General features: G+C 38.9%; 1 protein-coding gene and 1 non-coding gene across 4 annotated transcripts in view; both read right to left on the bottom strand.

The window, feature by feature from the left end:
- Positions 1-14,832, bottom strand: part of usp32 (ubiquitin specific peptidase 32) — a 200,992-nt gene that overhangs the window by 109,619 nt on the left and 76,541 nt on the right. For all 3 annotated transcript variants that reach the window (XM_043718522.1, XM_043718523.1, XM_043718524.1), the window contains exon 4: positions 11,089-11,207. In XM_043718522.1, the coding sequence (XP_043574457.1) occupies positions 11,089-11,207 (119 nt within the window). The remainder of the gene's footprint in view (positions 1-11,088; positions 11,208-14,832) is intronic.
- Positions 11,761-11,866, bottom strand: LOC122564248. The gene has a single exon (XR_006315844.1). It is a non-coding gene; the product is annotated as a U6 spliceosomal RNA (small nuclear RNA).

The following is a 14,832-nucleotide window of genomic DNA, read 5'->3' as shown; positions in this document are numbered from 1 at the left end:
TTTTGTTGCAAACGCTTCGTCCTCTTTCTAGGTGACATCCTCAGTGCTTGGAAGCCTCCTGTGAAGCGTTTCTGTGGTGTTTCCTCCGGCATTTATAGTGGCCTGTCCCTGCCGCTTCCGGTTGTCAGTTTCAGCTGTCTGCTGTAGTGGCCGGTATATTGGGTCCAGGTCAATGTGGTTGTTGATGGAGTTTGTGGATGAGTGCCATGCTTCTAGGAATATCCTGGCTGTTCTTTGTTTGGCTTGCCCTATAATGGTAGTGTTGTCCCAGTCAAATTCATGTTGCTTGTCGTCTGCGTGTGTGGCTACTAGGGATAGCTGGTCGTGTCGTTCGTGGATGCGGATCGTTAGCTGTCTTCCTGTTTGTCCTATATAGTGTTTTGTGCAGTCCTTGCATGGGATTTTGTACACTACATTAGTTTGTAGTCTCACAAACTTTGAATTAATTGATCAATTTTCAATTGTTTCAATTTCTACTACATAAACAAATAATTATAATTTTACTTTGTTTACTCACCTGTTTTCAGCTATTTCCCCAATGAAATACTAATGTTTTACAACTTTACATTTTGTCTTCAAACAGAGCATGAACAGAATAAATCCAAAATGGATCTAAAACCTTCAATCATATGGAACAAATCTACCTTAAAAGTATTAACAAGACAGATTAATCCAACAAGCAGCAGCTATTCTGTTTTACAACCAAAAACTGACCAACATTAAATTCTCAAAAGTAATAGAGACCAACTAAAATACTTTCTTTGGAATACTATGTTTACAATAAGTGAGGAAGTTGAAATTAATTAATTTGCAGATCAACAAGAGTTGCTTTTGTTTTAAATCCAGAAGGTGTTCACAAGTATACCATTTTCAGGCAAATGTGCAAAGTTAATTTCTCCTTGAACTATTTGCTAGTAAATGGCCTTATGCTGAAGTTAATGACATGATAAATAGGAAACATCTATTTCCAATTGTCACATCTCAGAGCAAAATACAAGCTCATAACTAAAAGGCAAGAAAACTTGGGGGATTAAAAAAATACATACAGATGGCTATTTTATCATGGAATGCCACATCAGAAATAGTGGTGGAGGGATAATCTATTATTCATAAAAATGAATGGATAACTATTTGAAAAATAAGATGTAAAATGACTGTATAGAGAAAGGACTGGAATTTAAGACTTGAGTGGATAGATCAAAGATACAGCAGAAACAATGATGGCCCTTCTTAACTGTAATTATTTAACGTAATGTATCATCTTTCAGTTCACAACTTTTGACAGCACAATCACACAATGGTTGCCGTTACAACAGGTCTACCAATATCCACCACTACAGATTAAAGAGTTGAACAATAATGCTAGTAGCTTTGGCATTGTGCAGAATGTGCATAATCAGTGTTATTGAGCTGCGAACTATTCTGTACATAGAAAAGAAGGAAGGAGGAAACAATGCATTGACTTAAGTAGCAACCATTCGGAGAAGAGATCTATCACCTTATCTTTCATATTTTTTAAGACCAGGAAAGAAATTCCCATTTAGTCAAGTAGGTGCCATATAATTCACATCGAGGTGACCGCTAGAAACAAGACGTTTAAACATTATGATCACCTGAAGTACAATTTTAATTCAAATTATGTTACAGGGTTGTGTTAATAATGTGAGGTGAAATAAATTGGCATGGTTATAATAATGTGTCCAGAACACAAATTAGCATGCAACACAAACAAAATAGCTAATTTTACCACAGGGGTATTGTTGCTGAACTAGTAATGTTCCTGGGGAACCTGGTACAAAGTCTGAATGCAAAAACAAATTAAAATGATAACTGTCTAACCATTGTCAACCATTGTAAAAGTCCTTAGAAAGTAACGCGAGTAATGGGGTCCCTAAGACAGGCAGTCAAAAAGACGCACTGCAATCAACTGGAGTCTCTGTTGTTATGCTTACTATTCTTAAATCTTCATACAGCATACAAATTAGTGGCAAAGTTAAAACATATAAAAGCCAAACATGTTCAAACAATAATAAGAATTAGCACAAGATTGGGGAGGCTCAAAATATGGTGGGGGGAGGAGATTTTTTGAGTTTGGGAGACTTTTAAAATCAAATGTGTGCTTACAAAAACGTCTCAAAGGAGACCAAAAGTTGAAAAGTTGCACAAATGGAAAGAGTTTAGACAATATTCAAGACTTATACTGCAGCTCATCAAATGGGATTGATGAGAGGGAAGGGGAGGGAGAAAAGAGAAAGAGCAACAGTGACAGGGGATTCTATCGTAAAAGGGAACAGGCAAATGCTTCTGCAGCCACAGATGTGATACCAGGATAGTTTGTTGCTTCCCTGGGACCAAGGTCAAATATGTCACAGAGCAGCTGCAGGAAACACTGCAGTCGGCAGGGGGGGGGGGGGGGGGAAGAGAGCAGCCAGAGATTATGGTCCATGAAAACAGAGATTTCAAGCACAATACACAAATGTAGAAAGTGATTTAAAAAGCAGAATCTCAATGGGTAGTAAACTCAGGGTAATAGATGTCAATGCACAGCTGGAGGGATGGTGTAGGAGGAGGGATTTAGATTTTTGAGTGATTGGGACAGAATCTGGGTAAGATGGAATCTGTACAAACTTATGTAGAGTGACGAAGCCTGTGAACTGAATATCCGAGGGTATTCAATTTTTAGGAAGTACTGATATTTTTTAGGAAAAGAAGGTGAGGTTACTTTTGAAATGAAAGAGGAAATTAGGGCAATTGTGAGAAAGGAAGAAATAGTGCAAGACAGCTAGCCATGGAGTTAGTTTAGATGGAGCTAAGAAGCAATCAAGGGCCAATAACATTAGTGGGAGTAGGCCTCCAAATAAAAGTGATGAGGTAGAGATGGCATTAAACATGAAATCAGATGCATGCAAGAAGTGTGCCACAGTAATTGTATATCATTTTAACCTCAATAACTGACCAGGCAAACAATATTAACAGTCAGCACATGGCAAATGAATTCCTGGAGTGTACATAAGTATTTTTAAAGACCTTTTTGTTGAGTAACCAACTTGAGGGATGGCAGGCTATTCTACATTTGTGCAATGAGAGATAGTTAACCAACAACCTTGCTGAGAGATAAGGAGGAAGTGACCATAATATGATAATTTTCTATCCCAATGAAGAATTCGAAATAATCCAGTCGAAGATTAGGGTCAAAATTTAAACAAAAGAAACTACAAAGTTATGAGAGGTGACTTGGCTGCGATACCCAACTGTCATTCAAAGACATAGCAGTGGAAGGCAATAGATAATATTTGAGGAGAAAAGCCTGAATTGCAGAAGTCAGACATTTTTCAGGCAAAAGAACACCAACAGGAGAAAGTGGCCCGACCACTGTTAACAACAGAAATTAAGGATAGCATTAGATGCCAAGAGGAGTCATATAAAGTTCCTCAAAAAAGAGCAAACCTGAAGAGTCAGAGAGGAATACAAGATGGAATTAGACTGTTCGGTCCAACTTGTCCATGCCAATCAGATAACCTAAATTAATCTAGTCCCATTTACCAGCATTTGGCTCTCAACTCTTCCTATTCATGTATCCATCCAGATGCCTTTTAAACATTCTAATTATACCACCCTCCACCACTTCATCTGGCAGTTCATTCCATACACACAACACCCTCTGCATGAAGAAGTTGCCCTTTAGGTCCCTTTTAAAGCTTTCCCCTCTCATCTTAAACCCAAGGGAAAAGACCTTGTCTACTCACCCTATCCACACCCTTCATCATTTTATAGACCTCTATAAAGGTCATTCTGCAGCTTTTAACACTCCAGGTAAAATAACCCCAGCCTATTCAATCTCTCCCTGTGGCTCAAACCCTCCGATCCTGACAAGACTGGGAACAGTTTAGAATTCAGCATCGAAGAACCACAGGTTAAGAGGGGAAATACTGAGTATGAAAGTGAACTTGCAAGGAACATAAAAGTGATTAAGAGTTTCCATAGGTATGTATAAAAAAATTAGTGCAGACAAATGTAGATGCATTAAAATCTGAAGGAGGAGAACTGATAATGGAAAACAACACAATGACAGAGCAATTAAACAAGTACTTTTGTCTGGTCTTGACAGAAAATGACAAAAAAAAGCTTCCCAGAAGTGCGGGGGAATCCAGAGTCTTTTGGGAAGGAGTAACTGAAGTAAATTAACAACAATAAAAAACAAGGAGAAATTATCGGCATTGAAAACAGATAAATTCCAAGGCCTGATAACCTAAATATAGCAGCTATGGAAATAGTGGATACACCACCTTCCAAAATTCTGTAGATTCGAGAACACACTAGCAGATTGGAGGGTGGCAAATCTAACTCCAATGCATTTTTAAAAAAAAGGAAGAAAACTGAAAATTATAGACCAGTTAGCCTAATATCAGTAGTAAAGAAAAAAACAGAATCTCTTAACAGCTGGGAATACAGGATGCTTAAAACAAAAATCAATAATCTCTCAGAGTGTCACTATGGATTTATGAAAGGGAAATCATGTTTGATGAATCTGCTGGGGTTTTTTTTTGGACAGTACAACAAATCAAATAGATGAGGGAGAACCAGTAGGTATGATGTATTTGGGCTTTCTGATAAATTCCCATGCAAAAGCTTAGTGTGCAAAGTAAAAGCTTATGGGATTGGTGACAATATAATGATATGGAGTAGGAATGGTTAGCAGATAGGCACCAGAGTAGGAATAAATGGGTTGCTTTTAGAGTGAAAGGTGGTGATAAGCGCTGTTGTGCAAGGATTACTGCTTAGACGCCCGTTATTTACACTATTTCAATGATTTGGATGAGGAAACCAGACTGTAATATTTCCTAGCTTGGTGAAACAAAATTAGAAAGGAGTGAAAGTAGTGAGGAGAATGCAAAGATGCTTCAGGGTAATTTAGCCAAATTGAGTCAATAGGCAAAGACATGGCAGATGAGGTATAACATGAATAAAGTGTGACATAATCTGTTTTGGTCAACAAAACAAAATGGCAAGATATTATTGAAATACTGATATATCAGGAAAGATCAATGTACAGTGGGACCTGGGTCACCGAATGCAAGCATACAGGTGCAGTGGGCAGTTAGGAAGGCAAATGACATGTCGGCCTGGAGGGTTTGAGTACAAGAGAAAGTACGTTTTGCTGCAGCTCTACAGGCCTTGATGAGAGGACACCAACAGCATTATGTGCAGCTTTGATCTCCTTACTTAAAAAAAGATATGCCTATTATAGAGGGAGCACTGAAGGCTCAGTAGATTGATTTCTGGAATGGCAGGTTGTCCTTTGAGGAGACATTAGGTCGACTGTGCCTATATTCACTGTCATTTTAAAAAGTCTTCAGCCAAACAAGTCCACACCAGTCCTCCGAAGAGTAACTCACCCAGACCCATGCTCCTACCCTATTACTCTATATCTATCCCTGTCTAATGCACCTCACCTACACATCCCTGAACATTATGAGCAATTTAGCACGGACAATTCACCTAACCTGCGCATCTTTGGACTGTGGGAGGAAACCCACACAGATACAGTGAGAACGTCTGTGTGGAGTTTGCACAGTCGCGCAAGGCTGGAATCGAACCTGGGTCGCTGGCCCTATGAGGCAGCAGTGCTAACTACTGAGCCACTGTGGCGCCCCAAATGAGGGGCGGGGGGTTGAGGGTAGATTGCATTGAAACTTAAAATGTCCACAGAGCTGTACACACAATGCAGAGATGCTGGGGGTCCAGATCAAACTGTCAATGTCTCAGGATATACAACAAGCCAGTTTTAGACTGATGGGAAAAATATCCTTACAGAGGGTGGTGAACCGATGGAATTTTCTACCACAGAAGACTGTGGAGGTGAAGGCATTGAGTATACCTAAGAAATAAAGTTAAGATTTCTATAAGCTAAAACTGTCAGGGAGTATGGGAAAGAGAGCATTGGAGTTAGAGGATCAGCCATGATATGTTGCAGAGTGGTCTTAATGGGCCAAATGGTTTACTCCCACTTCCATATTTGAACGTTGTCTTGCACAGAAGTGTTGTACTCAAATCTTTAATGGTTACCAATTTTGGGGAAAATAGAATGACTACTCTAACATACAGAAGTTACTCAAAAATACTAGAGAAACTCCAAGAAAACCAAGATCAAACATGGTTGTTAATGACGATAAACACAGTCCAAATCTAGACAAGATGTGGAAGGTGTCCTTTGGCTAGCAGGTAAGATCATTTTGCAAGAGTAGCAGTTTGTAGTCATATCAGCTTGATTGGGGGTAGTCAGATGATCAGAGGAGCAAATACAATCATCAGTTATGGAGCCACTCAACTGTCAATGTTTTCAACTGTCCAACACAAGATTCCCAAACGTTCTCCCACAGGACTGGATTTCAAGGCTAGAAAATAGTTATAGCTCCTCAAAGACAAGGCCAAGAGCTGGTGGGGAAAAGATTGTGGTAAGAGGAAGGGTGATGAAATGCAGAGGGTTGAGGAGATTATAGTAATCGTTAAAAACAAGGAGTATCTTTGTAATGCCATGGGAGGCAAGTCTCCAGGTTGAGTCATTCAGTTAGAGAGAAAAAAAATGATAAGAACTCTCTTGCAGTTGTTCATGGCAACCTTTGGTTAGCCCACAGTCTATGTTTTCCATGTAACGATCCACATCTTGTAATATGGATTTCACCCAAGTCTCTGACTCTAGATCAGATATTCATACTCACAGGGAGCAAGAAAATTGCTCATCAGAAGTTTAAACTCCTCAGAAATTCCACTTTGCTTTCAGGTCCTGACGTACATCAGTTATTGTACTTAGGGTCAGTGACTGGATGGAAACTGAAATCTGGTCAATAGATTGACAAATACTTAAGGGCATATTCATGTCAAGAGGGGACAAAATTATGCTTCTTTCCTCAAAGACTCACCCTGAGATTTTCTCAATATCTACTTTTCAATTTGTGGGACCGACATTTTCATTTTCAGGGCCTCCTTTTTCATTCTCACAGACTTAAGTGACACAGCCACATAGTAATAACACCATGTGTCTTTGTGTTGATTTGGAATATTTTGATTTGCACAGAAGCAGAATTAGAAGAATTAACCAATATAATAAATAATCACCGTTTCATTAAACATAAAGCCACAACACTCCTGGAAAGTATTAATTTTCAATTACAGTATTTAAATTGCAACATGACAACAAGCATAAGTTAACACAAACATTTTTCAAAATAAGTGACATATACTCTGACACACAAGCAGCATCAGTCAGCATACCTTCCATAGACTGAAAAAAATCATAGCACACATTTCCATTGTGTATAAACAAAGCTGGATCTTTTAACCAGGCAGTTACAACCTTATTTATTGTATCTCAGATTTCAATCCCAGAATCAATTTTATAATTACAAGTGTTTATTATAAAAGCACCCATTATATACATTTTCAAGTTTAGTAGCTCCTGAACATATGCAGACTAAAGGCAGAGATTACATATTCTTTTTCAAGGAATTCATTACTTCAGTGATTTCAGGTTTTCCTGGTTCCCAGATAGTTGAATAGTCTTTTGTTGACAGGTTTCTCTCTCCTTCAACCCCACTCCTTGCCACTACCACTTCCATGCTGGAACCTCCTCCCTTTCCCACCCTCTCTTGGAGCCTTCTTTTCTCTCCCACTCACCATTATTAGTGACCTATCAACAGCAATTGAGTGAGAAACAACTTGTGATACAGCATTAGGGATACAGAATTTGAGGAGCCCCTTGCAGATTCTATGATTTATGTACAGTTTAGCAAAGTCCAGGTACAGGGGTGATCTTTCTCTGACATTCCCATTATTGATTTTTTTTCAGTCATGTGTTGGACTTTGGGAAGCAAACTCGCCTGCTGTTTCTGTTCATTTTGAGCACTGATGCCAAGCAATCACTATCTTAGACAGAGTTAAGACACTGCTAGTATAATCTTTACTGTCCAAGATGAAAATGGGGAATGTGGGAGTCTGGGTTTGCATTTTAAATTTCAAATAGCTTTACACGTAGTGTCCCAAAATTGGCAGCCTTGGAATCATGTCCATGCTGGATTTCAAATCTTGCCGGTGCCCAAATTAGTGTGAGGGTTGTTTGGACAACATGGCAGCACAGGAAAAGACAGGCACACAACGTCGATAACTGGTTAGTGTGTCACTACTCCAATTCAGCAGCTATCCTGAATAGTGTTATTCTACTTACCTAATAATAATAATTCAAATATGTGCATGACAACTTAGAAAAAGTGGTATGGTCTTTTTAAGACAGTGCCAGTTTTTCAGCTGGCTGGATCTGAGGCATTGCACCTGTATTCTCTCACTACATGGAAAGCACAAGCTCAGCAGCTGTATCTGGAGCTTCTGTTCGACCGTAATGACACAGTGCAGAAGGCCAAAGATGAAAAGATCAGAGTTGGAGTGAGCACAAGGTAGAGAAAAAGTAAAAGAGGCAAATTAAAATGAAACGTTTAAGCAGAATATACTGTCAATTTGGATGCTGGAGAAAATTTGACAAAATTATGAAAAATAAAAATGGACACATTGGAGAAGAACCAATTGGAAATAGTATAAAGAATATTTAACATATCTTGCACAAAAACAGACATGGGTAGGATGAGAGTAGCATAAGTTTCCAGCAAAAATTTGGATTCAAAGGAAAAGATTTTCAATGTGAGAACAAGGTCAGCTGGATGCAAGGATGGTGATATATTTGGAGACAGGTTTGTCCACTGTTAAAGGAATAAGCAAGGAGTAGGAGTCTGCCATCCTGAATGATAACCGTATGATAACTAGGAGCAGGCGTAGGCAATGAGCCTGCTCCACCACTTGATATGACCATGATTGACCTCATCTTGGCTTCAACTCCACTTTCCTGCCCTTTCTCCAAAACTCTTCAACCCATTGCTATTTAGACTTCAACTCCTGAAACTTAGTAAATGTCTCAGCATCTACCACACTCTGGGGTAGTGTATTCCATAGATTCACAACCCTTTGAGAGAAGTATTTTCTCACTAGCTTTAAAATCTGCTATCCCTTATGAGGTCTCATTGTAGATTGTTCCACAAGGAGAAACATTTTATGTTTACTTTGTCAATCCCCTTGAGCATCTTATGTGTCTCAATTAGATTTCCTCCCCTTGTTCTCGACCCCAGAGTGTACAGGCCTAAACTGCTCAATCTCTCTTCATTATACAAACCTCTCATCTCTGGAGATGTAATTTGTGATGCTCACCAAACTCATGACAATTGGATCACTATCCTCACTACAAAGGTACTAGCCTGGCAAAATGGCACATTTGAAACCTAAAAGGCAGCCATACAGTACAGACCACCATTCTCATACCCTAAGCATGCAGAACAGTCAGCAGATCTACTCACATTGACATGCACGCATGCAGAATAGTCCAGCAGATCTACTCATATTGACATTTAAATTCATCCAAAAAAGCAGCAGAGAAGGGAACAATGGTGGACTATTTTATAGATTTAATTTAGCAAGTGGTCTTTCAATTTCAGGTCACCAGAAACTCCACATCTGAATTATATTCTCATAAACACAGTTAGTTTGTCTTGCACTGCAACTTGTCAGTTAATCCATCTCCTACTATCCAGCTAATCACTTTGTTTGGTTAGCAGTGTGATGAGTTACACCCATCCCTAAACCTCAACACCATCACTACATGGTACTAAACATGAAATACATCAATTCATCACTTCTATGATTAATTCATCTCATGGGTGGTGTGCATATATTAGGTAAGTGGAACCATAAAATTGAAATTTATTCAGGCATCCATTACAAATAGAAGAGTTGCAGGCATTGGTGTGTGAAGATTAGACAAGGAGAGAAATAGAGCCGAGGGAGAAAGGAATGAGTTTTCTGGACCAAGAGAAAGCAGAAATTATAAGGATGCTGAGACAGTTCTGGTGTCTATGTTCAGTAGGGAGATTATGCAGGCTGCACGGGATAGGGGTGCTCAATTTGGAGGTTTGAGGAAAACAAATCCCCAGAAGAGAGGAGGCAAGTAATGATAAATTGTATCTTGCTTTTCTGGTAATAGGTTAATGCTCTCAGAGGCAAAGGTTTTCTAAGAGTTACCTTGCAGTGTGACTGACAGCTTTCCACCACACAAAGAGCTTCCTATCAACAGGATGGTAACAATGTCAATGTTGGAATGTTAAAAATCACACAACACCAGCTTCTTGTCCAACAGGTTTTATTTGGAAGCACTAGCTTTCAGAATACTGCTCCTTCATCAGGTAGCTGTGCACAGTTACCTGGTGAAGGAGCAGTGCTCCGAAATCTAGTGCTTCCAAATAAAACCTGTTGGACTATAACCTAGCATTGTGATTTTTAACTTGGTCCACCCCAGTACTAAACTGGCTCCTCCACATCAGTTTTAGAATGGATTACTGCCTGTTACACCATGGGGTTGAATCTGGGGATGTGGGAGAGGCCTAAAATTAGAATAAGCAAAGAGAGTGGAGAAACAAATACAACAAGTATTCTTAATACAAAGATCAAGACAGACTAAGAAGTCAGAGGGAGATGCCCAGATGGTAGCAGTCCTGAAGACAGGAGGATACATCCAAAATACAAGGAAATGCTGCTGGTCAAAATAAATGCATTTGGGGCAAAGATGGTAAAGCAAATCCCTGGGTTACTGGAGCCTGCTCCACTTCACCAGTTTTCCATTATCTCCACTACCCACTAGCCAAAATGATGTTTTCTGGCTCTTTAGATTCCTTTGATTCATGCTTTTGTCTTGCACTATAACTTCTGTCAGTTGACCCATCTCCTATTCTCCAGCTAATCACTTCACCGCATATTCTTGATTCCTGTTGTGTGTTCCCTTCATTCCATTATTCTATTCCATCTTGGGGGTTGTTAGTCTGTAACTGTTTTTCTACTAAAATGTCACATTGAAACTTTAGCTTGTCACTTCTTTCCACAGATCTGTGCATTTAATATTTTATGCTTTTGTTTCAGATTTACAGTAGCTGTCAGTTTCAGGTTTTGTTTTGCTTTGGATAGTAGGATGAATAGTTATTCTAAGTGTCAAATACCTACCTCAACAAAGCACTTCTTAACTCCCAGCTGAACCTCACCGTCACAAGCCCGAAGCATAGTTTCCATTTCCTCTCGCACAACGTAGCTCCCAGATTCATTTGCAAAGAGATTAAAAATATCTGTAAAAAGATCACACAAAGTTAAAATACATTTCAGGAGATAATTGTAATACGTTTTGGAGAAAATAGGGGCTGCATTTCTGTAAATTACATTCCCATTTAATTCTCACTTTAATTAAGGACACCCATGCATCTAATCAGGAAACTGAATAGTAATTGGCATAGACATTATGATTAATTGGTAAATCCAGGCGGTTTGAGGAATGCAAGTTATTTTCTCCTAGTTTGTGCAACTGTTTTCAAAAGCCCAACAATAATAATAAAAAATCAAGTTACTAGACTAGCTTCAATGTCAAAACCTAAGCACCTGTCTTTCAGAACTATTTTCAAGACCAACTGATAAATACTTACGGTTACCAGTCTATATTATTGCTTGTACTTGGTTTGGAAGCTACTCGACAAATAAAAGTAAGGTTTTCTTTCTAAATTAATTTTTTTTTAAATCAACCTGTTCAGAGATGTTATTGCACACTTCTGGAGCAGATGAGACTTGAAACCAGGCCTCCTGATCCAGCGGAAAGGGACATTCCTTTGCATCACAAGATAGCCCTCCTAAAAAAAGGAACACTTCACAAACATGCATGTCATCCTTATGCAGAGAACATGCTTGTCTGTTTTTGTATCATTCTAATTTTAGTATAGGCACTGACAAAGTGAGCAAAGTTTGAAGATTTTCTAAATCTCCATTTTGGTTTATACTGGAATTGGTAATCGGTGGTGCAGACAGAAATCTCAAAAAAACTGATATACAGCCCATGAGCAGTCAGCATACAATATATACATATCACACATATACGCACAGAAACTATGGCCCATCCCCATCTTGGATCAATTAGCTCAACAATCTGTTATGTCAAAAAAATTTATAAGGGCCAAGAAATATTGACAAAAACAGCTAATACTGCAGCTACCATATTCCCTTTAACAGATATTAAGTTAATGAGCCTCTAATTTCTTTTCTTCCTCCTTCCTTTTTGAATAAAGTAATCAGATTCTAAATGTTAATGGTTTCTTGCTCTACAGATGCTGCCAGACCTGCTGAGTTTCTCCAGCAATTTCAGTTAGACTCACTATCATTCAACTTTATAGGACCATCCCCCAATTTAGAAAATTAAAACCAATGCACCAATTATCTCACCCATTCCTTTTAAGACCGAGGATGAAGTCCATTAGGACTTGAAGATTTGTCAACCTGTAGCTCCAATTGTTTACTCCATATCATTTCTCTGGTGATTGTGATTGTCCCGAGTTTCTCCATTCCTTGCATTTTTTGATTTACAGTTGATTCTGAGATGTTGCTTGTATCTTATGTATTTCTTCAATTCACGTGTCATTTCCGTTCTCTTATTTTCCATTACTAATGCTACAGTCTGGCTTTCAATGAGATAAATGCTAACTATACTAACTCTTTTTCAATAATTACAGAAACTCTTACTGTCTGTTTTCATACAGCTTACTAACCTTTCTCTGACACTCAAATATTTCCCTCTATTAAACTATTAGTCATTCTTTGCTGTTTCTTGTATTCCATCCAACCTTCTGACCTGGCACCTGTTTTTACATAATTATACACCATCTGTTTTAATTTGATACTATCTTGCTCTTTTTAGTTAACCACAGATAGTGGATCCATCCCTTAGGATTTTTCTTACTTGTTGGAACCTATCTATTCTGTACATTCTGAAACATCCCCTTAATATCTGCCACTACATCCAATGTATACTTGAATCTAATTTGCAAATTCACATTATCAAGTTCTGCTTTCATGGTTCATAATTGTATTTAAGTTTGAAGAGAAATAGCATGACATCCATTCTTCTCTACCTCAAACTGAAGGTAAAATCCAATCATATTACTGCTACTCTTAGCTAGCACTGGCTTCACTATGAGATTAACTAATCCCATCTCATACAGTATACCAAGCCTAACATAGCCAGTCTCTGGTCTGGTTCAGAAGAGTTCTGAGGAACGAGCCCAAAGACAAACTCATCTCAGCCAACCTTGTCAACCTGACTTTTAATCTGAGCATTAAATGTTCAAGGTTCTCTTTTTTTCCCTTTTCTGTTTCATCCTATCGCGTAGTAATGGTTAGGGAACCTGTACACCACTTCTACCAGGGACTCCTTGCCTTTATGATTTCTCATTCCAACTGCTCCAACATATTGGTATCCTGAACTTAGGTATACCTCTCTCTTGTGCTCATACTGTAATTAACTAGCACAGCCACCCCTCCACCTTCTCCGAGTAAGCCGTCATCCCGAAATGCCTTGTGCCTTAAGATTCAGGTTCCAATCCATGTCATGGGAATGGCTACCAGATCATTTTTTTTATATATCTAACCTTACACGCATTCAAATATAGGGCCTTTAATTCTATCCTTTCATTGCCTTTTAAAAGTCGTCTGATCTGTTGGCTGAAACAACATGAATCTGTCCTTTTCTGCCCTACATTTTTCACCATTTACCATATTAATACCTTTCTCTTTGGCCTCAACTCTACTCTTTGATTTATCACATCTTCCCTAATTTGATCATTTATTCCTACTAATTAGTTTTAAATCCTATCTACGACTTGTCTGGCTTTGCGGTTGGCAACTGCACAAGCTCCAGCATGGTGTCAATGGAGACTGCCCAAGCGATACAGATCCTACTTTCCCAGTATGTGAATGTACCCACAAACCAGAAACTACTTTCCCAACACTAGTGTTTAAGACATGCATTCATCTCGGTAATCTGATATGGCCTACACCAATTTGCAGATGGGACAGGTAATAATTCAGTGATTCTACCTCGAGGTTCTACTGCTTAGTTCTACACTGAACAAATCTTATTGACGACATGGAAACGCCTTTGTCCTGCCTATGAACCACAACGACTGGACCCTGGATCCTTTCAAGCCTTAAGCAGATATCTCAAACCTTGGAATGAGACAGGCAACACCGACATTTAGGTTCATGCTCCTTGCTGCAGTGGTCTGTCCATCCCCCTCACCTCTATAACCACTAGATTACATCCACCTCCCTCCTCTTGAATGACTTCCTGCAACAAGTGGTCAGTTAGCTCATTCACCATGTAGTCCTATCATCCAGCCAAGCTGAAAGAACCATACACCTGTTGTCAATTGTGAAGGCCGAGGCTTCTGCCCTCATATCTCCCCTTAACTGTTTTATTTGCGGTCATACATTCCAATCCCTGAATTTTTTTTAATTATTAACTTGTAGGGTGTGGGCATCACTGGCTGAGCAACATTTATTGCCTGTCCCTAATTGCCCCTGAGAAGGTGCTGGTGAGCTGCCTTCTTGAACCACTGCAGTTCACAGAAAGACCAAATCAAATTTAGAAACCTTTCCATTTCCTGATGCATTGCAGCACCTGTAGTTCAGTTTCCAGCTCATAACTTGCCACAGATGTGCTCTGAACCAAACTGGCATCCCAGTTTGGAACTCGAAATCCCACATACTGTAATCTTGACATATCACGTGCCCTAACATACTTAATGCATTTCAGTTAATTATTTAATTACATTATTAATTTACCTGTGTTGCTTTTTATATATTTTATTAACTTTACTACCTAGGTATACACTGTTAAAAACTAAAAAAAAAATACAAAGACCTCAACCACTT

The sequence above is a fragment of the Chiloscyllium plagiosum genome, chromosome 28 (genome assembly GCF_004010195.1).
Source record: "Chiloscyllium plagiosum isolate BGI_BamShark_2017 chromosome 28, ASM401019v2, whole genome shotgun sequence".
NCBI classification, from domain to species: Eukaryota; Metazoa; Chordata; class Chondrichthyes; order Orectolobiformes; family Hemiscylliidae; genus Chiloscyllium; species Chiloscyllium plagiosum.
Note: the sequence above shows the minus strand (reverse complement) of the source record. Positions and strands in the feature narration are given on the sequence as shown.